Source organism: Sorex araneus, chromosome 2 (genome assembly GCF_027595985.1).
Source record: "Sorex araneus isolate mSorAra2 chromosome 2, mSorAra2.pri, whole genome shotgun sequence".
Classification (NCBI taxonomy): Eukaryota; Metazoa; Chordata; class Mammalia; order Eulipotyphla; family Soricidae; genus Sorex; species Sorex araneus.
The window spans coordinates 27581524-27605926 of NC_073303.1; the positions used below are offsets into that span (position 1 = coordinate 27581524).

Below are 24403 nucleotides of genomic sequence, written 5' to 3' on the forward strand. Positions count from 1 at the left end.
CCCCGCGAGACTGGGGTCCCTGCACGGCTCCAGCTCGTCTGACCACTGCTGTCCCCGCAGCGCCCGCACCTGGCCCCGCGACCACTGGGGGGCGCGCGACGTAACTGTCATTTCCCCACCCCGAGCCCTTCAGGTTCACAGATCCAGAGGGGCTAGAAAACTGCGGGGCAAAGCAAACGGCGGCTCAGCCCGGTTCGGGGAGTCCAGGTCTGTCGCCCTGCGGGCGGCGGGTCTCGGGGGTGGTCACGAAGCCGTCCCGGGGCTTCCCGGGCGCCAGCGGGGACTTCGGGCAGCCGGGTCCCTCGCAGTGGCCGTGACCTCTGGGTGACCCGGGCCGCGGGCAGCCCTCCCGGCCGGCCCGACGCCCTCCAGCGTCCAGCCGAGCCGGCCCGGGCGGCCGGAACCCCGCGCGCCGTCGGGAAGCGGATGCGGCGGCTTCCGGCCCCGCCCCCCCGCGGGCTCCCCGGAAAACGCGGCGTGGACCGCGCGGCCCGCTGCACGCGTGGGAGGGTGCGGCCCCGCGGGCGGGGGCCGGTCCCGCGGCCGCCCAGCGCACGGGGCCGGGGCGGTCACCTCCTCCCGCCCCGCGCGGGCCCCTGCGCGGCGGCGACGCCCATCCCGCGCGGTGCGGGGCGACGTGCGCCCCCGAGCCTCGGGGCCAGCGCAGGGGGTCGCCCGGCGGCGCGGGGCCGCCGCCCCGGGCTTGGGGGTCCCGGCGCCCGAGAGTCCAGCGCTCCCCGAGCCCGCGGCCCCGGCCACTGTCCTCACTTCCTTCCTCTTTTGGCTCCCGCTCTCGGAGCGGGCGGACGTGGGGGGAGCGGAAAGGGCGGGAGAGCCCGGGAGCCGGGCGGGGGGGCGCCGGGGGTGCGGAAAGCCGGGGAGGGGACTCGGCCCGGGGACTCCGTCGGGGGCCGGAGACCTGCGGGAACGGCGGCCCGGGACGCGCGCTGCCCCCATCCCCTCCCGAGCAGGTCAGAGCCCGAGCGCCCCGTGACCCTGCCCGCTCCCGTGACCCCTCCACTGCCCCCTCTCCACCAGGGGCCCTCCCCCGCCCCGGCCTCTCCGATGGGCCCCCCCATCCCAGGACCCCCCCCCCGGCGGCGCCCGCCCCACTCCCCGCGCCCTCCTGACTCCCGCCGCGCTCTGGTCTCTCCCCAGGCGCCCCCATGGGCCGACCCCGCTGACTCCCACCCGGCCATGCTCCCGCGGCCCCTGCGGCTGCTCTGGGACACGAGCCCCCCCGGGGGAGTCGTGCTGAGCAGCTTCCGGAGCCGAGACCCCGAAGAGGGTGGGGGCCCCGGCGGCGGCCGGGGCGCGGGCGGGGGGCAGGAGGAAGAGGAGGAGGAAGAAGACGAGGTGAGCGGCGGGGGGCGTGCACACTCGGACCCCCTTCCTCGCGGGGGTCTGGTCCCCGCGCCGGTCCCGTTCGCGCCGGGCTCCCTCTCGGCCCCGCGTCCGTCCGGTCCGCGTGCGGGGGGTCCCGGCCGGGGGTCGCCCGGGCCCGCGTGCGCGCGTCTCGGCTCGGTCCCGACGCGGCGGTGTTGTTGTTTGGCGGGGAGGGGTTTGTCTCCACGGAGACGGGCGCCCGCGCCGGGGATTGGGGAGGGAACCCTCGGGTGCGTGAGCCCTCCCCCCTCGGGCCGGCGCGGGGCCCCGCGGGGCCGGCCGGGCGGGGTGCGGGCCGGGGTGGGCGCCCGCCGCGCGCGGCCCCCGGCGGGACGCCGGCCCCGGGAGGCGCCAGGAGTGGGGTTTGCGGCCCCGAGGTCCCGGAGTCCCGGGTCCAGAGGCCGGGTGAGGGCAGGGTGACTGGCCCGGCTGGTTTTTCGGGCTCCGTTGGGGGAGGGGCCGGGCCCACGTGACTCGGGGAGGCGATCCCCCACTTCATCCCCGCTTCCCCTTTTCCTCCCTGCACCCGGCTCCCGCGGCTACTGGAGGGGGGGGTCCTTCAGGGCCGCAGGGCACGGACCGATCCTGGGCCCAGCCGGTTCCGGTGGGGGAGGGCGGAGCATGCGGAGGCGCCGGGGCTGAGGTTTCGTTTCGGGGCTCCCGCTTCCCTCTCCTGCCCTTTGCACCTCGTTTCTCCGCCGCCGTGTCGGGGTTCAGCTCTGGGGGGAAGGGGCCGCGGGAGCCTCCAGCCTCGGGGTGCCTGCCAGCGCGCCTCACCCCCTGCGCTACCCCCGCCACTCCACCGGGCCCTGAGGCGACTTGGGGGGCGCTGGGGCTGTCTGGGCCCCAGTGGGGGAGACCTGGGGTCACCGGCTCCCCCCGCTCCTCGCACCCGCTGGTACTGCCCCCCGCCCTTACAGGTGAGGGGCACCGAGGCGGGGAGCAGGGCCCCGGGCTGGAGGCTGGAGGCTGGAGTCTGGGGGTTGGGGGGGGTGGGGGGGATCCGCGACTTCTCCTTCCCCTCCTCCAGGCCCCTGTGTCTGTCTGGGATGAGGAGGAAGATGAGGCCACGTTCACTGTCACCAGCCGCCAGTACCGGTCTCTGCAGCCCTCGGTGAGGCTCCGACTCCGGCCTCTCACCTCTGACCCCGTGCTTGCAATTGTGGCCTCTGGCTTTGAGGCCCGAGGCCCAGGTTGGAGGGCGGGAGACCCGCCTTCCGCCGTCGTGTGGCCGCAGGGCCAGGAGCCCGGCTCTTGCGGGTCCAAGGAAGGGTCAGTGCCTGCCTCTGTCTCCCCCAGGCCCCCACCCCTCCCCCACGGTCTTCCCGAAGGCTCCGGGCTGGCACTCTGGGGGCCCTGGTCAGACACCTGCTGGACCCCCGCACGGCAGGGGCCGACGTGACCTTCACCGCAGCCTTCCTGGCCACCCACCGGGCCTTCGTCTCCACGCCCGCGCTGCTCGGACTGGTGGCCGACAGGTGAGGGTCAGGAGGGACGGGGGTCAGGGAGGCGGCCAGGCTGGGGCTGGGATAGCCCCCCGCAGGGTCCGGACAGAGAGGGTCTCTCCTCTAGGCTGGAAGCGCTGCAGTCCGGCCCTGTCGAGGAACTGGAGAGAAGCGCGGGGTGAGTGACGCGCTCCCCCCTGCCCGCGGCCCCAGCCAAGGCCCTGGCGTCTCACCCTTGGCCGGTTCCCTCCCCCTAGGGTAGCCATCTCTGTACTGTCCACCTGGCTGGCCTCTCACCCTGAGGATTTTGGCTCTGAGGTCAAGGGTCAGCTTGACCGGCTTGAGAGCTGCTTGCTTCGGACAGGGTACGCAGCGGGGGAGGGTGCTGGGGGGGGCCGCGCTGACCTCATCCGCAACCTTCGGTCCCGGGTGGACCCCCAGGCCCCCGACCTTCCTAAGCCCCTGGCCCTCCCCGGCGACCCCCCTGCTGACCCCACGGATGTCCTGGTGTTCCTCGCTGACCACTTGGCCGAGCAGCTGACCCTGCTAGATGCGGTGAGACCTTGACCTCTGACTCTCCTGCCCCCTGCCCCGTACTAACCTCTCCTTGACTCCATCGCCTCCCCTTGCTTCCGCCCCTTCCCGATCCAGCCTCCTCTACCCCCTTTTCCCCCTGGGGGTGTGACCTTTGACACCTGGTACCCCTCTGGTTCCTTGGCCACCTGCGATCCTCGCACCCCTGCTGGTAGAAGATGGCTCACCCCTGACCCTGACCTTATAACCTCTGCCCTCTGCTCTGCAGGAACTCTTTCTCAGCCTGGTCCCCTCTCAGTGCCTGGGGGCCCTGTGGGGTCACCGAGACCGGCCAGGCCATTCCCACCTCTGCCCGTCTGTCCGAGCTACTGTCACGCAGTTCAACAAGGTGGCCGGGGCAGTGGTCAGCTCTGTCCTGGGCGCCACCTCCACGGGGGAGGGCCCCGGGGAGGTGACCGTGAGGCCCCTTCGTCCCCCGCAGAGGGCCCGGCTCCTGGAGAAGTGGATCCGAGTGGCAGAGGTGAGTGGGAGACGGGTGACCTCTGGGGGCTGTGGCGTGGAGGGCGTCCCCCAGCCACGACCTGCTTGTGTTGTCCCCCAGGAGTGTCGCTTGCTCCGGAACTTCTCGTCTGTCTACGCCGTGGTGTCTGCCCTGCAGTCCAGCCCCATCCACAGGCTCCGCGCAGCCTGGGGGGAAGCAGCCAGGTTGGAGGGCGGGGGCGGGTGGGGACGGGAGGGGTGCAGACCGGCCCCTGCCCCTTTTTTTGGATCTTTGGGCCATAGCCCGTGGTGCTCAAGGGTTACTCCTGACTCTGTGCACAGGAATTACTCCTGGTGGGCTTGGGGGACCATATGGGGTGCCGGGGAATCGAACCCGGGCCGGCTGCGGGCAAGGCACATGCCCTCCCCTTGGCACTCTCGCTCCGGCCTCGGCCCCGTCCTTAAGGCTGCTGCCTTTGGTCCAGGGACAGCCTCCGAGTCTTCTCCAACCTCTGCCAGATTTTCTCGGAGGAGGATAATTATTCCCAGAGCCGGGAGCTGCTGCTGCAGGTAAGGCTGCCCCAGGCCCGGCCGTCCCCACTGCCCGGCGGGCGCCCATATCTGCTCCTTCCCTCCCACCAGGAGGCCAAGCTGCAGCCTTCCCTGGAGGCCACTTCCAAGAAGTCCCCGAGGTCTGGCTTCCGGGGTGGGGTGAGTGACTGCAGTTACTAGGGCTTGGATGGGACTGGGGCGGGGGGCACCCACTGGCCTGAGGGACAGGAGGGGGCATGGCAGGGTAAGAAGAGATACTTGGTCCTCAGAGGCAGTGGGATGGGGACGTGAGGGGGATGGAGAGGCCCAGATCCCTGGGGGGCACCTGACCCTGAGCTCTGACTGCAGGGTGTGGTTCCCTACCTCGGCACTTTCCTGAAAGACCTGGTGATGCTGGATGCAGCCTCCAAGGATGAGCTGGAGGTCAGTGGTGTGTGTGTGTGTGTGTGTGTGCGCGCGCGCGCGCGCGCTTGCTAAAGGTCTGTGGGTGTGTTTGTGTGAGATGGAGGTCAGTGTGGTGTGTGTATGAGCTGCAGGTTAGTGTGTTTGTGTGTGTTTGTGTGTGAGCTGGAGGTTAGTGTGTTTGTGTTTGTATGAGCTGGAGGTCAGTGGGTGTGTGTGTGAGCGCTAGAGAACAGTGTGTGTGAGAGAGCTGGAGGTTAGTGGGGGTGTCTGTATGCTTGTGCGCACACAAGCACATGTGTGTCCATGTGTGTGCGCGCCCACACGGCGGAACGGGTGTTTTGTGGGCCCCCCCTTGCACAGAGGTCCATGTTCCCTGCATGCAAGCTGCTTAACCTCTCTGTGCCCTTGTGTCCTGTCCCGGGAGATTCATCTCCACCTGTCCGCTCTCTGGACTATGCCTGAGTGTAAGCCTGGATAGTGTGCTAAACAGATACTGAGACCTGGGCAGGTTCCTTGTCCTGTCTGAGCGGGAACATTCTCCCTGTAAAGTGAGCAGGGCCGGCAGCTGGCAGTGCGGAAGGGCTATTCTGAACTCTGTGCTCAGGTGCGCCCCCTGGCGGTGCCCGGCCACTGCAGATGGTGCTGGGGATTGAGCGGGGTCCACTGCATGCAAAGTGAGGGCCCTACGGCTGTGCTGTCTCCCCCGCCCCAGCGATGGCGGTCCTGATGTCCAGGCACTGGCTCACCCCTAGAGTGCCCCGGGCTTCCCCCAGGGCGCTCCTGTTACTTCCACAGCCGCCCTTTGTGCCCCTTCCCTGCCTGGTCTTGGCTTGGGCACCCGAGGCCCAGGTTTTGTCACTGTTGCTTACTTTCTAGGTGAGGCTTGTGTGGGGGACTGGGTGGGCTGAAGGGGACACACTGGTGGAGTGTGTGGTGTTGGCACGTTGTATATGTTAATGGTATCATTGATGATCCTGTCAATAATGGCATGCTAAGTAACAGCTGATAGAACATGGAAGTGAGGACAGAGTGGGCAGGACGCGGTGGGTAGGGCATTTGCCTTGTGTGGGGTCCGACCCGGGCTTGATCTCTGGCACCTCAGCTCTGCCAGGATGATCCCTGGGCGCTATCGGGTGTGGCCCAGGAAACAAGGATATTGGTGAAAACAAGGTGTGGCGAGTTCCTAGGTCCGGCTGGATGTGAGGGGCAGTGGGGGGCGAGGGCAGGAGACTGTGGGGTGTCTGAGCCGAGGGGGGGGCGTGTGTGAGCCTGGGCGGGGGGCTGGGGCACGCTGGGGTTCTCATGTCACCCCTCTGTCCTTGCAGAATGGATACATCAATTTTGACAAGCGGAGGAAGGTGAGGGCGTGTGGGGGGCGGGGCTGGCCCCCTTGTCCGTACCCCGGGGGGCGCGGTGGGGCTCCCGAGTCCGGCCTGCTACAATCTGACGGTCCGTCCTAGGAGTTCGCTGTCCTCTCCGAGCTGCGGCGGCTGCAGAATGAGTGTCGCGGCTATGACCTCCGACCCGACCCCGATATCCAGCGCTGGCTGCGGGGACTCCGGCCACTGACCGAGGCCCAGAGGTAACGGGGCGATGCTGGGACCCCGGGACACAGGCCGGGAGTGAATGTTGGGGGTGCCATGTCCTGACCTTTGCCCCTGGCACCTGCTCCCCAGCCATCGTGTGTCCTGTGACGTGGAGCCATCTGGTACCAGTGATCCTGCGGCCCCGCGGGTGCTTCGGCCAGCGCTGGTCATCTCTCAGTGGACAGAGTGAGCAGCCAGTCAGCGGCGGGTTGTGTCTTGGGGACTCGCCCTTCTATCTGTGACCCTCTTGCCCTCCTCCCTCTCCAGGGTGCTGGGCTCTGTGGGGGGCCCCAGCCCGCTTGTCTCCTGGGACCGGCCCGGTGGCGGGGGAGATGAGGGCTCTGGAACCCCCGCTCCACTCCTGACCCGCCTGGCCCAGGTGAGCCGCGTCCGCAGCCCCGACGCCCACCCTGACGGTTTCTCCCCGGCCCTCCCGCACTCATGCCCCTTCCCTCCCTGTCCTCAGCACATGAAGTGGCCTTCAGTGTCGTCCCTGGACTCTGCCCTGGAAACGTCTCCGTCCCTGCATAGCGCCGACCCCAGCCACCTCTCGCCCCCGGCCACCTCCCCCAGGCCCCCCCGGGGCCACCGCCGCTCTGCCTCCTGCGGCTCCCCGCTCAGTGGGAGCGCAGAGGGGGCCTCTGGGGGCGCCGGGCATGGGCCCGGGGGCTCAGGGCCGGGGTCCTCTGACTGCCGCATCATCCGGGTCCAGATGGAGCTGGGGGAAGACGGCAGCGTCTACAAGAGCATCCTGGTGAGGCCCGAGGAGTGTCTCCGGCGAGAGCTGGGCTCGCAGAGCCAGTGGGAAGAGCGTTCCAGTTTGAACTATGACCTTTGTTTTTTCCATTGCTGTTAGTGAAGCAAAATAGTCTTTTTGTTTTGTTTTAGGGGCCACACCCAGCGATGATCAGGGCTTACTCCTGGCTCTGCACTCAGGAATTTACTCCTGGCAGGCTCATGGGACCGTATGGGATATAGGGGGAAAGTCCCAGTCAGTTGTGTGCCAGGGAAGAGCCCTACTGGCCGTACTGTCTCTCCAACCCTGCAAAATAGCTTTTATTGAAAAAAATTTAGACTGGGGGGGGCTGTTGCCTCGTACACAGCTGACCTGGGTTCAGTCCCTGGCACCCCATGTGATTCCTAAGCTTCACCAGGAATGATCCTTGAGCACAGAACAAGGAGTAGGCCTTGAGTACCACGAGATGTGGCTCCAAACCCCCTCCCAAAAAGAAGAAATTTATAATGTATGTATGAGAGAGAATATGCGAGCACAAGCATGGGCTTAGAAAAAAATATTATTTTTTTTAACACTTTTTCTTTTCACGTTTTAATTTTACCTTTTTTTTTTTTTTTGCTTTTGGTTTATACCTGGCAATGCACAGGGGTTACTCCTGGCTCTGCACTCAGGAATTACTCCTGGTGGTGCTCAGGGGACCATATGGGATGCTGGGAATCGAACCCAGGTTGGCCGCGTGCAAGGCAAAAGTCCTACCTGCTGTGCTATTGCTCCAGCCCCCCATTTTTTCTAATTTGTAAAGGGCTGTTCGTGACACATCCAGCAGTGCTGCAGGGCTACTCCTGGCTCTGTGCTCAGGAATGACCCTTGACAGCGCCCAGAGGACCCTCTGGTTCTGGAGGTGGAACCAAGCCGGCCGCATGCAGGGCTGCGCCTTTCAGCCCTGTGCTGTCTCTGGCCCCACCATATTTGGTTTCCATGGCCACTCTGTCTTAGCTGCCACACCTTGCATGGCCACATTCAGTTTTCAGAACCAACTTCCTTTTCCTCGCAGGGAAGTAGCCCTGTGTCACCCGGTAACTTGATGGCTGACAGGACGGACAGGGAAGCGCTATCCTGGGTTTCGTCATTTGCTGTAAAGTACTGAACACAGGCTGGAGAGACAGTGTGGTGGGTCAGGCGCTTGCTTGGTGATGGCTGACCCCGCCTTGTTCGATGGGCAGCCCTGCCAGGAGTGATCCCTGAGCACAGAGCCAGGGGTGAGCCCTCAGCACTGCTGGGTGTGTCCCCAAAGCTCAAGCAGAAGTAAAGGAAGGGAAAAAGAACTGGAAGCAGGAGTCGTCGTGGCTGACTTACAGCTTTGGGTCTCCTGTTCTGCCAGGTGACCAGCCAGGACAAGGCTCCAAGTGTCATCAGTCGTGTCCTTAAGAAAAACAATCGTGATTCCGCAGTGGCTTCAGAATATGAACTCGTGCAGCTGCTGCCAGGGGAACGAGGTCAGAGGCGGCGGGCAGCTGGCTCGGGGGGCGGGGGGGGGGACCCCCGTGGGAATGCGCCACGTCTGGAGCGAGTGCTCAGTGTCCCTCCTCTGAACCCACAGAGCTCACCATCCCTCCCTCGGCCAACGTCTTCTATGCTATGGATGGCGCGTCACACGACTTCCTCCTGCGGCAGCGGCGAAGGTCCTCTGCGGCCACCCCAGGCACTGCCAGCGGCCCTGCTGCCTCTGGGACCCCCCCGAGTGAGGGAGGCGGCGGGTCCTTCCCCAGGATCAAGGCCACGGGGAGGAAGCTCGCCCGTGCACTGTTCTGAGGAGGCTCTGTCAACCCACAGAGCCCTCGGTGGCCTTACTGGATATGGGTGGCCGTCCCGAGGGGGGCAGTCACGCCGCACTGGAAAGGAATCCGGAGAGGTGGCCAGCCTCCCCGGGGCAGTGAAGAGCCGCTGGCTTTGCAGCCGGCCGAGGATCCAGCCGTGTGGGATCCCTGGGTACCGCTCCCCACTTCCCATCAGTGCAGCCCAGGGCTGGTGCTGGGAGAAGGTTGCTCTCTGGCTCTGGCCCCACCTTAGCATGCCAAGAGCCAAAGAAAGGCCTAGAAATAGGGGGAGAAGAAAAGCCTAGCGGCTCTGAGTCCTGGGGAGAGGGGATGGCAACAAGGTGGTTCTAGCAGGAGATTCTTTTCCTCTTCTGGAGGTCCCTGTCACTGTGACAACACTAAGATAATAAACCAAAACACTACCTGAAGCAATTTCTTTAAAAAAAATTTTATTTTACAAAGTCATCATCATCATCATCCCGTTGATCATCGAATTTCTTGAGCGGTCTCAGTAACGTCTCCATTCGTCCTAGCCCTGAGATTTTATTTATTTTATTTTATATATATTTTTTTGCTTTTTGGGTCACACCCGGCGATGCACAGGGGTCACTCCTGCCTCTGCACTCAGGAATCACCCCTGGTGGTGCTCAGGGGACCATATGGGATGCTGGGAATTGAACCCAGGTTGGCCGCGTGCAAGGCAAATGCCCTACCCGTTGAGCTATTGCTCCAGCCCCTAGCCCTGAGAGTTTAGAAGCATCTCTTTACTCGTCTTTTCCAATGGTGCCGAATTGGAGGCTCTTTCAGGGTCAGGGGAATGAGACCCATCATTGTTACTGGTTTTGGCACATGAATATGCCATGGGGAATTTGCGAGGCTCTCCCATGTCGGCTGGAAACACTTGGTAGCTTGCCAGGTTCTCCCAGAGGGAGAACTAGGCTATAAGATGTTGCTTCCGGGAGCCTGGTTTTATAGTCTCTGGATGTTGGCCGTTGGTGGGATTAGACGATGCCGGGGGCAGGCCCTGGTTGTGACTGCCTAGCTACTGGAAAATGGGAAATCTGGGTGGAAGAGGCCCAGTCCCGATCTGAGCAGGCTTGGAGGTCTCAGCCCCGAGTCCCACACACCTGGGTTCCTCTGCTGGTACCTTCATGCATGAGGCTCATCCGAACGTGTGGAGAGGGGCCTTGAGCATGGCTGTGGCTAGGCTCCGGAGGTCTTTGGCCTCAGGAGAGCTGCTCAGGGCAGGGAGGGAAGCTGGAGCCCACCCCCTCCAAAGGGTCCTGGGGAAGACAGCCAGGCTCGGGGGCAAGAAACTGTCACTCTCTTCTGGGAGCTTGGTTTTAAGTTTATAAAGTAGTTCACAATATTGGATTACATTTAATATTCAAACACCAACCCCACAATGATACACCTTCCCACCATATTTCGGGTGTTTCCATCTTGTACCTCAATCCCTACCTGAAGCGATTTCTCTGTCCTCGCAGTGTGTGTCCGAGGCAGTTGCTGTGAGTGGGTGAGTGGGCAGCTGGCTGAAGGCACACACCAGGGGACCAGGATCTTTTCCGTGGAGGGCGGAAAGCCAGATGCCAGAGTTTCGCTGGCTTGAGTCCTCCCAGCATCCCCTTCACCCTGGTCTCTGTTTTTCTCTTCCCTTGCCATAAACCCTTACCAAGTAGCAGCCACCTCCTTCAAGTCAGAACTCGTGGCCACAAATTTGCAAGAACAAAGTGGAAGAACTTGGTGGACGATAGGCAGACTTAAAACATTGCCAAGGGCTGTGCTGGATTTTATTATGTTCAATTGAATCACTATGATAGACCCTTATAAAGCTGTTCAGGATTAGGATATAGTCACAGTGTTCCACCAGCACCCATCCCTCCACCAATGTGCATTTCCTAGTACCAGTGGCCCCGATTTCTCTCCCATCACCCTCCCGCCCCCTCCGCCTGCCTCTATGGCAGGTGCTTCTCTCTCCCCCCTCCCTCTCCTCACCCCCTCCCCCCATTTTGGCATTGTGGTTTGCAATATGGATACTGAAAAGCTATCAGGAATATCCCTTTACCTACTTTTAGCACTCAGTTCTTATCCAATGTGATCATTTCCAGCTATTTATTTTTTTGCTTTTTTGGGTCACACCCAGCAATGCACAGGGGTCACTCCTGGCTCATGCACTCAGGAATCACCCCTGGCGGTGCTCAGGGGACCATATGGGATGCTGGGATTTGAACCCGGGTCAGCCGCGTGCAAGGCAAACGCCCTACCCACTGTGCTATCACTCCAGCCCCTCATTTCCAGCTATTATTGTCATACTGTTCCCTTCTCTAGCCTACCTACCCTCTGCCCCACACACACAACCATTGACCTGTCCTCCTAGCCCTGTTTTCCCTGGCTTTGGATATTAGTTTTAACACACACATATATATATAATATATATGACATATATAACATCATATATAATCCACACGGTCACTGTCACTGTCATCCCGTTGCTTGTCGATTTGTTCGAGCGGGTACCAGTAACATCTCTCATTGAGAGACTTGTTACTGTTTTTGGCGTATCCAATACGCACGGGTAGCTTGCCAGGCTCTGCCATGCGGGTTCCATACTTTGGGTAGCTTGCCGGGCTCTCCGAGAGGGGCAGAGGAATCGAACTCGGGTCGGCCGCGTGAAAGGCGAACGCCCAACCGCTGTGCTATGGCTCCAGCCCATCATATATGATATAAAATTATACTATATACTATATAATATATATTACAAACATTAAAGGAATTAGGCTGCTGAGAAACAAGATGATGCTGGGCTGCCTGGAGAGTAGCAACCAGAGCCAGTTTATCTCCACTTTCACCCTGCAGTTTTGTCTACCTGGAAGTGTTTGCATTCTGACATGCCCAACGCTTGCTGCAGTGCAACCCTTCATGGTGCCTTGAGGGGTACATCACCAAAGATAAGGGAGAGTGCAGGAATGTATCCCAACGGGAAGTAGGTCAGACATTCTAGACGTGTGTGTGTGTGTGTGTGTGTGTGTGTGTGTGTGTGCGTGCGCGTGCAGGGAGGTTTACACCCATCGATGCTCAGGGTTCATTTTTAACTCTGCGCTCAGGAGTTACTACTGGCAGAGGGAACCCTACGGGGTGCCAAGGATTGAACCTGGGTTGGCCATGAGCAAAGCAAACACGCTACCTGCTGCACTATCACTCTGGCCCTCCGGGTTTTATTTTCCACTTTTGGGCTGTGCTCCACTGTGCATAGGGCTTACTCCAGGCTCGGTGCTCATTCCTGGGGGAGCTCAGGGGACCATATGAGGCGTTGAGGATCAATCCTGGGTCACCCCATGTTCAAGGCAAGTGTCTTACCCACTGTACAATCTCTCAGGCCCTTTATCTGCCTGTATTTTTCTGCTTTAGCATTAGGACCATACCTGGTGGTGCACACTCCTGGCTCTGCACTCAGGGAATTGCTCCTGTTCAGTGTTCAGGCCAGGTGCGGTGCTAGGATTCACAGTGGGCTCAGCCACATGCAGGGCAAGTGCCTTCCTTCTTGTACAATCCCTCTGGTCCCAAGATCTTTCTGGTTTTGGAGGCCACACCTGGAAATGCTAAAGGGTTATCCCTGGCTCTGCAATCAGAAATTACTCCTGGTGGTGCTTGGGGGATGTCGGGGATTAAACCCAAATTGGCCGCATGCAAGGGAAACACTGTACCCCAGGTACTATGGCTCCGGCTCTGGTCCTCAGACCTTTTCAAGAATTATGGATTGTGGGGCTGGAGCAATAGCACAGCAGGTAGGGCGTTTGCCTTGCACGCGGCTGACCCGGGTTCGATTCCCAGCATCCTATATGGTCCCCTGAGCACCGCCAGGAGTAACTCCTGAGTGCAAAGCCAGGAGGTAACCCCTGTACATTGCCGGGTGTGACCCAAAAAGCAAAAAAAAAAAAAGAATTACGGATTGCTGTGCCAGAGAGTCCAGTCGCCAGAATTCCTACGCCAGGGAGTAACGTACATGGTGAGAGGGTAATGGATGGAGACAATTATGACAAAAGTAGAACAGCTGATTTTTTTCATGTTTTATTAGCCACAGTACAGACCCTCGAGCTGCTTCCCCCCCTCCCCTGCCCTCCGCCCCCCTGCAGTTAGGCCTGCCCAGGAGCCCCCGCCTTCCCTGCCTGGGCCCGCTGGAACTCTTGCTGCAGCTGAGCCAGAGTCTCTCTCTGCTGCTCCGATTGCCGCTCCAGGTCCCGGAGCTGGGACTCGTATCGCTTACTGCGGAGAGGCCAGGGAGACAAAGCACGGAGGGAGAAATCAGCGCGTGCTGCAGCAGACAGACATTGATAGGCACGACCAATGCCCACCAATAAGAGGTAGGGGAGGGAGGGGCCCAGAGGAGGGAGAGCCAGAGAGAGGCCTGACCGTTGGGAGCTGCTGTGCCGGCGCTTCCACACCCCCAGGCCACTGTGTCCAGTGCATAAAGGTCGGGGCAAGGCAGACTCACATTTCAGCCGTGATGTAGTCCAGCCTCTTCCCCACCGTGGCTCGCGCTTCCCCCAGCTCCTGTTTGACCAACACGGGACCCAGCAGCTTGAAGACCACGTTGGATCCATCCAGTAGGGCCAGTTCCTGAGGGGTGGTGGGTGGGAGACAACAGAATCAGAACTACTCCCGGCTGCCCCCTCCTCGCTCCACTGCCGCCCCCCCTACCCACAAGGCTCACCTCCTTCACGATATTATTTTCTGTGAGCTGGGCTTCAAGTTTCTGCCGCCCTGACATGGACTTACTCAAGTCTGCGGAGCAAGAGGAGAGACTGCGGTCAGAGACCTCACCTATGTCTCGGCGTCCGGGGCAGAGGGGGTGGGAAGAAACGGCCCCGGCGGGGGACGGCGGTTCTGCATCCCGCAGCATCCCGCAGCATCGCGCGTCTTGCGGGGCCCGGGGCTGCGGGCAGGGGCTGCAGCAGCGAGCTCACGCCCGTCCTCACCCTTCTGTAGCTGCTGGTATTTCTCCACCTCCCCCTGTAGTTTCTTCTGGATCAGCTCGGCCATGGCGCGGACGCACGCCTACGGGAAGCTGGGGAGTGGGGCTCACGCTGCGGAAGGTACCCGACCCCCCACGTCCCGCAGAAACGAGTGCTCTCCTCGAGGCAGCTTCCCGGGCCACAGCAGCTTTTCAGGGAGCCGGCCTGAGAAACGGGCTCCCCAGTCCTTCAACTGAAGCCCTGCTCCACTCACGCTCTCCCTTCAGTGTTGATAAACCCGGAAGTAAACAGAGCATGCTGGGAAAAGGGGGCCCGGGGCACTGGCTCCCGAGGCATGCCGGGAATTGTAGTCCTGACTTGTATAATGCGTGGCGTTCGGCTGTAAAGGCCTAGAATCATAAGGTTCCAAGCAAGGTAGGGTAATGAAACTGGAAAAAGTAAGCGCACTTGCTTTGGGGGTCCCATCCTGTACTTATCTGTCTTTCATTGCTTGGGCATAGTCCGACCAGGGCAACAGGAAGTCCCGCCCTTCACGGAAACGCTCGCCCTTCTTCAAGATGGTGCCTCGAGAGCTTCAGACCCACTGCGTGCTGATTGGATGGGACCAAGAGGGCTTCCGGGAGCTGGCAGTCGGACCGTGGGACAGCTGAGAGTTTTGCACGTGGGACGCCTTCGGTGGACTAGATGGAGACCGCCCCTAAGCCGGGCCGCGGTGTCCCTCCCAAGAAGGCCAAACGTCAGGTCAAGAAGGTGCGGACCTCCTCCCTGGGGTGGGAGGGTCGCGCAGGGCTCCGGGACGGACGGGTGGGGCGGGCCGCGGTCCCCGGAGCATCAATCAGGGCTGCCCGTGTGCCCTTAGAAGCCACGGCGTTACTGGGAGGAAGAGACCGCCGCTTCCAACTCCGCTGGAGCCTCGCCAGGGCCCCCTCGCAAGAAGAGGACTCGAGAGCTGCGCTCTCAGAAGGCGAAGAACACTCACATCCTAAAGAAGTCTCGGGTCTCCAGGAAGCCCCCGGGCACGAAGAGAGCCCGAGAATGGAAGGATCCCGAGCATCAGCGGACCTTGTCAGGGGTGAGCCCGGGTCCCGAGAGGGTGGCGGGGCAAGTCGCCTTGTGGGTCCAAGGAATGGGGGCCACACGGACTTACCTCCTAGTTGCTTTCTTCCTCCCCAGGCACAGGACCCATTTCCAGGCCCCGCCCCCGTGCAGGTAGAGGTGGCCCAGAAGTTCCGTCGCATCAACAAATCCCAGAAGGTGAGCCATCCCCTGCCAGAGGGGAGAAGGGAGGCGTTTCAGGATGTGGATGAGTTGGGTGACAGTGCGGCCAGGGGGACCCGTCTGTGATCCACTGTTAGGGTGGAGCAGATCTCTGCCCACGGGAGGCGCGGAGGAACAGGCCGAGACAACTCTTTCTGCAACAGCAAGGGGGTTTATTCAGACCAGCATGCTGGGGCTCTCCCTCCGCTTTCACTCCTACGCAGAGGAGGGTTAGAGAGAGAGAAAGAGAGCCCCGTATACAGAGTTCAGGCTCTTTTTATACACCTTAGTAAATAAGATTACTTTGATCGTTCTCATTTTTCTTATTTTTCCAAGGTTACTTTGATCAACATCTTCATTTTTCCCAGGTCACTTAGATCAACATCCTCATTTTTCGGGATCAAGGGGGGTCATCAGTGACATTCTGCTTTGCTAGAGTAAATTTCGCCATATGTCCGTGCCTTTCCTGAACATTACCAGGCGTCTGGGCAGTTTCATTTCCTGAAACAGGTCCTTGTTTTGTGTAGCTTAGATCATTCTGCAAGGTATTGTTGTACAGAGATCGATCAAGCAAGTTAGCAAGTTACAGAAAGCAATCAAGCAAGTTAGCAAAACATTAACCCTATCCTTTGCTGCTACATGGCCCAAACCGTTCACCATGTGTTCTGAGTTTCCCCCCACTTCTCTCCTATGCAATGATGATCTAGCTGCTGTGTTCCGAGCCGGGGCCGCAACGTCGAATTGAGGCGGCGGAAGCCCAAGAAGAAGAAGCCAGTGCCAGAGCGGCTCGCTCGGAACTGCTGCTCGCTGAAGAGCCTGGGTAAGTGCACCCTAACAGGGTCTCCCCGCTCCTGCCTGACGGGGTTCTTTTTTTTTGTGTGTGGGGGGGCGTCATACCCAGCGATGCACAGGGGGTTAACTCCTGGCTCTGCACTCAGGAATTACTCCTGGCAGTGCTCGGGGGACCATATGGGATGCTGGGATTCAAACCGGCTTAGCCGCATGCAAGGCAAATGCCCCACCCCGCTGTGCTATCGCTCCTGCCCCCTGAGACGGTTCTTCATGTTCATTTAGATCCGGTAATGTCCGTGTCCCTTGAGGAAGCTTCATGCCCCCTGATGCTTTCTCACTTGCAGGTTTCTGGAAGGGGACGATGGGGAGGACACAGCAACGATTCGCCAGGCTGACATCGTGGAGGCTGTGGACATTGCAAGCGCAGCCAAGGTTGGCCCAAGTGTGGGACAAAATGGCGGGTGGGTGGCACAGACCAAGAAGGAGGTAGGCCGGAGAGGACGGGATTACTGAAGGGAAGCAGTGCTTTGTAAAACTCGTCTCCCCTCTCCTCTACTTCGCCCAGCACTTTGACCTGAACTTGCGACAGTTTGGACCTTACAGATTGAATTATTCTCGCACTGGGAGGTAAAGTTGAATTGTAGTGACTTTTTTTTTTTCTCTTTTTGGGTTACACCCCGGCAATGCTCAGGAGTAACTCCTGGTTCGGTACTCAGGAATTACTCCTAGTAGTGCTCAGGGGATCCTATGGGATGCTGGGGATCAAACTGGGCCGGCCGTGTGCAGGACAGATGCCCTACTGGCTGTGCTGTCTCTCTGACCTCTCGTTCCCATGGCTTTTGAACTAAGTTGTGACTCTTTCTGTGACCGCATCAACTAAGGGGGACGTGTCTGGGTTGCTACCTTGGGGACCACACAGACTCTCGCCTCTCTGGCACGGAGTGGCCTGCAGACCGTCCGAGGATGCTCTTCCCTCCACATCCCTCCCTCCCTCCCCCTCCAATAGGCATCTGGCTCTCGGAGGGCGCCGGGGACACGTGGCTGCCCTTGACTGGGTGACGAAGAGGCTCACCTGCGAGATTAACGTCATGGAGGCAGTGCGGGACATCCGGTCAGTGGCCTGTCTGCCGGCGGTCAGTGGGGGCGAGAGAGCCCAGGACAGACAGGCGCCCCGGGGCCCTCCTCCCTCTGACCCGCCCCCACCCTCCCAGCTTTCTGCACTCGGAGGCTTTGCTGGCCGTTGCTCAGCACCGCTGGCTTCACATCTACGACAACCAGGGCATCGAGCTGCACTGCATCCGCCGCTGTGACCGCGTCACGCGCCTCGAGTTCCTGCCTTTCCACTTCCTCCTGGCCTCAGCGGTGAGCGGCTTCAGTGCACAGCGACGGGAGAGACGAGATTGTCCCCCGCTGGGTGCCGGGACGAGGGGGGAGCGGGGGGCTCAGTCTCCCTCTGTCGCAGTCGGAGACCGGCTTCCTGACCTACCTGGACGTGTCCGTGGGGAAGATCGTGACTGCTCTGAACGCGCGGGCTGGCCGCCTCGACGTCATGACTCAGAACCCTTACAATGCTGTCATCCACCTGGGCCACAGCAATGGTCAGTCCCCGCTGAGCGCCGACTGTGGAGTTGTCTTCCCGTTCAACCTCCCGCCCTCGCCACCCCGTGGCCTCAGTCCCCGCCTTTCCCAGGGTTCCTCACCACTGTCCCTGTTAATCACTGTAGCTCTTCCCCTCCGGCCCCCAGGTACTGTGTCCCTGTGGAGTCCCGCTATGAAGGAGCCGCTGGCCAAGATTCTCTGTCACCGTGGTGGGGTCCGGGCTGTGGCAGTAGATTCTACAGGCACGTAAGTTGCTTGTTTGGGCAGAGGTTTTAGGGGTTTGGCTGGGCAGAAACGTGCCTGGAGGAGCATAGACTCAAGCCGAGGGCGGGGGCTTTAGAGCCTGCCTGGCCAGCGTGGACACCTCCTTACCTCCACTCTTTTTAGAGATTCTTTCTGGTTTGGGGGCCACACCCGCTCGGGTTGCTCCTGGCTCTACTCCTGTTGGGCTCAGGGGACAGTATGGGGTGCTGGGGATTGAACCTGGGTTGGCCGCTTGCAAGGCAAACGCCCTGCCCGCTGTGCTATTGCTCAGGCCCCCGGGTAGGGCATTTTTCTTGCACAGGGCTGACCCAGGTTCGATCCTCCACTGACCCAGGTTCGATCCCTGCACCCGAGCACTGCCAGATAATACCCGAGCACAGAGCCAAGAGTAAACCCTGTGCCCCCCTCCGAAAACAAATAAGCAAACAAACAAACAAATCCAAACGCCCGCGATCCTGCCCTTGGCGCTCTCTCCCCAACCCTGCATTTGTCTTTTGGAGAAAAACATTTCTCTTAACTGAGGTTCCAAATTAGGGATCCAGGTCATTAGATTTGACTCCAAGTGTTTAATTTTCCAATACTGATCAGTCAAGTGATTTTACCCACTTTCCTTTGAACACATCCTCTCGTACAAGGAGGCGGGGCCTGTGGCCAGCAGGAATCGCCTCAGCTTGAACTGCGGGCAGCAGTGCTGGTGCTGAGGTGCCGTCCACGAGCGCTGTCCTGCGTCCTCGTGCTCCTGGTGTGGCGCCACCAAGCCCTGAGTGTCCAGCCGAGTCGATGCTACCCCGTCAGTCTGTACTCCGAGGAAATTTCCTTTCTCTCGGACCTCACAGCTGATGACAAGCAGTGATACTCGGGCTGGAGCGGTAGTACAGCGGGTTAGGCAGTTGCCTTGTTTGCAGCCGATCAGGGTTCGATCCCTGGTTGCCCATACGGTTCCCCCGAGCCCCTCAAGACTGGAGTGATTCCCGAGCACAGAGTTGCGAGTAAGCGCTGAGCACTGCTGGGTGTGGCTCCAAAACCAAAACAGTGACACTCTGGGCTGGAGAGAGAGGACAGCAGCAGGGTGCTTGCCTCGGACACAGCCAACCCAGGTGCAGTCCCCTGCATCCACTTGAGTCCCCTGCAGTCTGCCAGTTGTGATCCCTGAGCACAGGGTCAGGAAGGCCCAGAACACCTGTGGGTCTGGCCCCCAAACCGAAAGAACGTGGAAGAACCCGCTAGCCCTTTGACCAGCTTCCGCCCCCTGATGGGCCTCCCCTCAGGAGCAGCCAAAGCTCAGGCCTGAGGACACAGCCTTGGGCACACGCACCGGGACAGCAGGCTGAGCCGAGAGGCTGCCTCCGGAGTTTCCCCAGCACGGGATTTCGGACCCTCTGTCACTCAAGAGCCCCTGTAAAAAAAAAAAAAAAAAAATGGGGCTGGAGTGATAGCACAGCGGGCAGGGCATTTGCCTTGCATGTGGCCGACCCGGATTCAATTCCCAGCATCCTATATGGTCCCCCGAGCACCACCAGGAGTTATTCCTGAGTGCAGAGCCAGGAGTACAGGAGTAACCCCTGTGCATCGCCGGGTGTGACCCAAAAAGCAAAAAAAAAAAAAAAAAAAAAAAAAAAGCCCCTGTTGTTTGTCCTGTCCTGATCTGCTTCCTCACCATCTCCACACTGTGAAGTTAGTTCCTTTGTCCCACTTGTCTTAGTCATGTGATTTCTTGCAAATTCCCCGAGTGGTAGAAATGCCTACTTTCCCACAAAGTTCCCCCAGCCGGTGTTTTTTGTCTTTCAGTTTCTGTCATCTTCCTAAACATTTTTTTTTCTTTTTTGGGTCATACCCGGTGATGCACAGGGGTTACTCCTGGCTCTGCACTCAGGAATTACCCCTGGCGGTGCTCAGGGGACCATATGGGATGCTGGGAATCGAACCTGGGTCGGCCGCATGCAAGGCAAACGCCCTACTTGCTGTGCTATCGCTCCAGCCCCTGAACATTTTTTTTTTTTCTTTTTGGGTGACGGGTTACTTCCTGGCTCTGCACTCAGGAATTACTCCTGGCGATGCTCAGGGGACCATATGGGATGTTGGGAATCGAACCTGGGTCGGCCGAGTTCAAGGCAAATGCCCTGCCCGCTGTGCTATTGCTCCAGCCCCTAAACATTTTTTTAATTAGTCCCTGCTAGGTATTTTGGGAGCCTTGAACTCCCCTTCTCCTTCACATGGGCCTGGGACTCCAATGTGTAAAACATGCACTGGTGGGGGATTGCTTTTTTTTTTTTTTTTTAACTTTTGGGTCACACCTGGCGTTGTTCAGCGGTTACTCCTGGCTTTTCGCTCAGAATTAGTCCTGGCAGTGCACTTGGGGAACCACATGGGATGCCAGGGATCAAACCTGGGTGGCCTGTGTGCATGGCAAACTCCCTACCCACTATGCTATTATTCCAGCCTCCCCCCACCCCTTTAAGTCACCTTGGACCCCAGTCTGGTTCAACTATCTTTTTGGATGGGGGCCACACCCAGGTGTGCTCTGGGCTGACTCCTGGCTCTGCACTCAGGGATCACACCTGGCAGGGCTCAGGGGACCACATGAGGTGCCCACTGCAATGCCCAAACCACTGTAATCGCCCAGACCCCTATTTTGACATTTTATTATTTTATTATTATTATTTTTATTTTTGGCTTTTTGGGTCACTCCTGGCTCTGCACTCAGGAATTACTCCTGGCGGTACTTGGGGGACCATATGGGATGCTGGGAATCGAACCTGGGTTGGCCGCGTGCAAGGCAAATGCCCTACCCGTTGTGTTATTGCTCCAGCCCCTATATAGACATTTTAAATGTGCCACCCCTGAAGCATGGCTTTGGTCTGTCCCCACCCATCCCCAACCCCCACAGTTGCTCCTGCCCTTTCTCCATCCTTGCATCTGTCTATGCAGAAGGACATTAGGTCCTCTGTGACCGCCTTGAACTCCCCTTCTCTACCCCCAGTGCCTCTGAGGGCAGACAGCGCTGAAGGCCAGCGCTGGTTTCCTTTCTCTGAGCTTGATTCCTCGTCTATAAAAGGGAAATTAAAATCACAGGGGCCAGGGGCTGGAGCGAAAGTACAGCAGGTATGGCCTTGCCTCGCACACCACTAACCCAGGTTTAATTCCTGGTATTCCATACAGTCCCCTGAGCACCACCAGAAGTAATTCCTGAGAGCAGAGCCAGGAGTAATCCCTGAGCATCACTGGGTGTGATCCCAGAACAAAACAAAATAATAGAGCATGGACAACTTGAGTTGGTGAAAGGGATTAGAAGGACTAACTTGGACCTGAGTGATAGTACAGTGGGGAAGGCACTTACCTTGCAGGCAGCTGACCTAGGTTCCATCCCCGGCACCACAGAGGGTCTCTGAGTGCCACTAGGAGTGATCCCTGAGCACTGCTGGGTGTGGCCCCAGAAGCCCAAAACATCAAAAAAGGACTAAATTTGCCTCACATGTGGCAAACCTGGGTTCAGTCCCTGGCACCGTTGGTGGTCCCCTGAGCAATTCCAGGCATGATCCCTGAGCACGGAGCCAGGAGTAAGTCCTAAGTAAACAGGAAATAGTAAGAATGCCTCCTCCCCCAGCCCCCAAATGATCTAATTTAAGATTATAAAAGAAATAAGTGCTGGGGAGAGATGACTCATAGGGTTGGAGCACTTGCTTGCATGTGGGAGCCCTGGTTCCCACCCCAGGACCACATGGTTCTCCAGGCACCGCCAGGAGTGGCTTCTGAAGAAAGTGTTGGAGAGCTGATTTACAGTAATACAGAAATTTTTTTGTTGTTGTTTAAAAACTAGTGGCGTGGGGCTGGAGCGATAGCACAGCGGGGAGGGCATTTGCCTTGCACGCGGCCGACCCAGGTTCAATTCCCAGCATCCCATATGGTCCCCTGAGCACTGCCAGGAGTAATTCCTGAGTGCAGAGCCAGGAGCAACCCCTGAGCATCGCTGGGTGTGACCCAAAAAGCAAAAGAAAATAAACAAACAAACAAATAAATAAATAAATAAATAAATAAATAAAAACTAGTGGGGCTGGGGAGAGTACTGTGGGTAGGACACTTGTTCACGACCAACATGGGTTCAGTCCCTGGCACCCTATGGTCCTCTGAGCCCTGTGAGAGTCATTCCTTAGTGTAGAGTCAGGAGTAACTCCTGAGCATCGCCATGTATCTCCTAAAAACCAAGGGGTGGGGTGGAGTTACACACACAGCTACATAAGGCTAAAGGGATAGCACAGCCTGTAGGGAGCTTGCCTTGCATGCCACTGACCAGCTTAGACCCTGCCCCCCTCTTGGCCTCTGAGCACCAGAGTATGCCCCGAGTACCCTGCACACCACCAGTCTTGGTTCAGTCCCCAGCATCCCATCTGATCCCCCAAGCTCCATCACAAGTGATTCCTGAGTGCTGAGCCAGGAGTAACCCTTGAGCACCTCTGGGTGCATGTCCCCAAAGAAGCCCCCCAAAATGAAGGGGATGTAGCATAGTGGTAGAGAATGTTCTGTGTAAGTATTTTTGCTGTTTTTTTAATTATTATTATTATTGCCAATACCCCCATAGTAAGTTTTATGTATATTGTACCCTAATAATTGAAATAGTTCTACTACATTTAACTGAGAATACTTGAGAAATGTTTGATGTGATGGCAATGGTTTCTGTCATTATTCATCAGTTTCTTTTCCTTTCTTGAACATTTTTTTTTTTTTTTGGTTTGGGGGCACATTCAGAGCGACTACAGCCCACGGGGCTCTCTCTGGGCCCCATTGTTCATCTCTTTCTGCCCCCAAAGATGGCCTCAGTGTGTTCCGGCCATCCTGCTGATCTGATTTCCCGTCTCCCTGTCCCCCAGGCACATGGCCACCTCTGGCCTGGACCACCAGCTGAAGATTTTTGACTTGCGAGGGACCTTCCAGCCTCTGAGCGCGCGGACGCTGCCGCAGGGCGTCGGGCAGCTGGCCTTCTCCCAGCGGGGCCTGCTGGCCGCGGGGATGGGTGACGTGGTCAACGTCTGGGCAGGGCAGGGCAAGGGCAGCCTGCCCTCCCTGGAGCAGGTCTACCTCACACATCACCTCTCGGGCCACGTGCACGGCCTGCAGTTCTGCCCCTTCGAAGATGTGCTGGGGGTGGGCCACAGCGGTGGCATCACCAGCATGCTGGTGCCCGGTAAGTGGCCGAGGCACTGGACTCCGTCAGAAGCGGGAGTGGGTGGAGACCCAGGAGCAAAGGGCTTCGGTCGGGTGGGAGCGGATGGACTGGAGCGTTTCTAGGGGGGAAAGGAGTTAGGCCACACCTGGTGGGGTTCGGGGCTGTTCCTGACTGCTGCAGGAGTGGCCCCTGGCAGAGCTGAGGGGCCCCTGTATGCGTGACATTGGGGTGTTGAATCAAGTAAGAACCTTGAGTCTGCCACTGTCTCTCCTGTCCCTGGCCTCGAGTCTTAATGGGCTCCCCACCTGCCTCCCGTTTTCCAGGGGCTGCTGAGCCCAACTTCGATGGCCTGGAGAGTAATCCGTACCGCAGCCGGAAGCAGCGCCAGGAGTGGGAGGTGAAGGCGCTGTTGGAGAAGGTGAGGCTTCGTGGGGTCGGGGGGCGGGGGGTGGGGAGGCTTGGGAGGAGTGGGTTCCTTCTGGGCCTGCTTGCTCGCTGCTGGGCCTTGGACCACACCAGGGGAGCAAGCCCTGGGTGCTCCAGCCCTCCGAGCCATCTCTCCCGAGGCCCTCCGTTCCCGCCACACCTGTCATCCCTCCCGGTCCCTCTCCAGGTCCCCGCAGAACTGATTTGTCTGGATCCTCGAGCCCTGGCAGAGGTGGATGTCATCTCTGTGGAGCAGAGAAAGAAGGAGCGGATCGAGAGGCTGGTACGGAAGTGGTCCTGAGGCCCCAGTCCCTACCCGCCCTCCTCCCCAAGTCCCCTCCTCCCAGGACGGCACCTTGGGTGGCTGTGGCCTCGTGCCCTGTCCCAGGCTGTTCCAGACGCCCTCCCCCTTCCCCCTCAGGGCTTCGACCCGGACGCCAAGGCTCCCTTCCAGCCAAAGCCCAAGCAGAAGGGCCGCAGCTCCACGGCCAGCCTGGTGAAACGGAAGAAGAAGGTCATGGATGAGGAGCACCGGGTAAGTGTGCAGGCGGGAGTGGGGAACCCGTTTCTGCTGGTGGCGCCTGCCCCGTGTCACCACTGCTGTCTGTTCACCCAGGACAAGGTCCGGCAGAGCCTGAAGCAGCAGTCCCAGAAGCAAACGAAGGAGGCCAGGCCCGCTGGGTCCCGTCCATCTGTGCTCGATAGATTTGTACGCTGAGCCCAGCTCTGGGCGGGCGTAAGAATGACTCTTTCTCGGAAACATTCCTGCACCTTGGGCCGAGCAACTTCTGCTGGGGGAGGAGGGCCCTGCCCACGTGCCCTGGAGCACTGGCCCTGGCAGGGGTGGGAGGGGCAGTAAAGAGGAAGGTGGCTTGTTTTTGGATACCGTGTCTGAGTCACCCTGAAGACCTGCTTTCCTCCCCGGGCCCCACCTGTGCCGACGCCAACAGCGAGGGCTTCTCCGCCCTGCCCGCGTATCTGCAGCCAGAT

At 59.6% G+C, this 24403-nt stretch overlaps 3 protein-coding genes across 3 annotated transcripts; 2 read left to right on the plus strand and 1 right to left on the minus strand.

The window, feature by feature from the left end:
* Nucleotides 1-557: 557 nt before the first annotated feature.
* Nucleotides 558-9369, plus strand: RGL2 (ral guanine nucleotide dissociation stimulator like 2). Its single transcript, XM_055128555.1, has 18 exons — nucleotides 558-971; nucleotides 1159-1356; nucleotides 2417-2500; nucleotides 2686-2864; nucleotides 2959-3009; nucleotides 3089-3386; nucleotides 3634-3885; nucleotides 3967-4070; nucleotides 4331-4415; nucleotides 4488-4556; nucleotides 4746-4820; nucleotides 6128-6160; nucleotides 6263-6384; nucleotides 6479-6574; nucleotides 6656-6767; nucleotides 6855-7142; nucleotides 8506-8620; nucleotides 8725-9369. Exons 2-18 carry the CDS (start codon nucleotides 1198-1200, stop codon nucleotides 8934-8936), a joined length of 2334 nt encoding a protein of 777 aa, XP_054984530.1. The 5' UTR covers nucleotides 558-971; nucleotides 1159-1197; the 3' UTR covers nucleotides 8937-9369.
* Nucleotides 9370-13060: 3691 nt separating this feature from the next.
* Nucleotides 13061-14190, minus strand: PFDN6 (prefoldin subunit 6). Its single transcript, XM_004617667.3, has 4 exons — nucleotides 13918-14190; nucleotides 13653-13723; nucleotides 13434-13558; nucleotides 13061-13204 (listed from the first exon to the last, which is right to left on the minus strand). Exons 1-4 carry the CDS (start codon nucleotides 13979-13981, stop codon nucleotides 13075-13077), a joined length of 390 nt encoding a protein of 129 aa, XP_004617724.1. The 5' UTR covers nucleotides 13982-14190; the 3' UTR covers nucleotides 13061-13074.
* Nucleotides 14191-14511: 321 nt separating this feature from the next.
* WDR46 (WD repeat domain 46) lies at nucleotides 14512-24290 on the plus strand. The gene is made up of 15 exons (XM_004617668.2): nucleotides 14512-14664; nucleotides 14774-14986; nucleotides 15088-15168; nucleotides 15879-15991; nucleotides 16308-16395; nucleotides 16529-16590; nucleotides 16970-17074; nucleotides 17175-17325; nucleotides 17426-17561; nucleotides 17709-17808; nucleotides 22692-23005; nucleotides 23311-23405; nucleotides 23601-23696; nucleotides 23835-23948; nucleotides 24030-24290. The coding sequence occupies exons 1-15, from the start codon at nucleotides 14599-14601 to the stop codon at nucleotides 24129-24131; spliced, it is 1836 nt and encodes a 611-aa protein (XP_004617725.2). The 5' UTR covers nucleotides 14512-14598; the 3' UTR covers nucleotides 24132-24290.
* The last annotated feature ends 113 nt before the right edge of the window (nucleotides 24291-24403 follow it).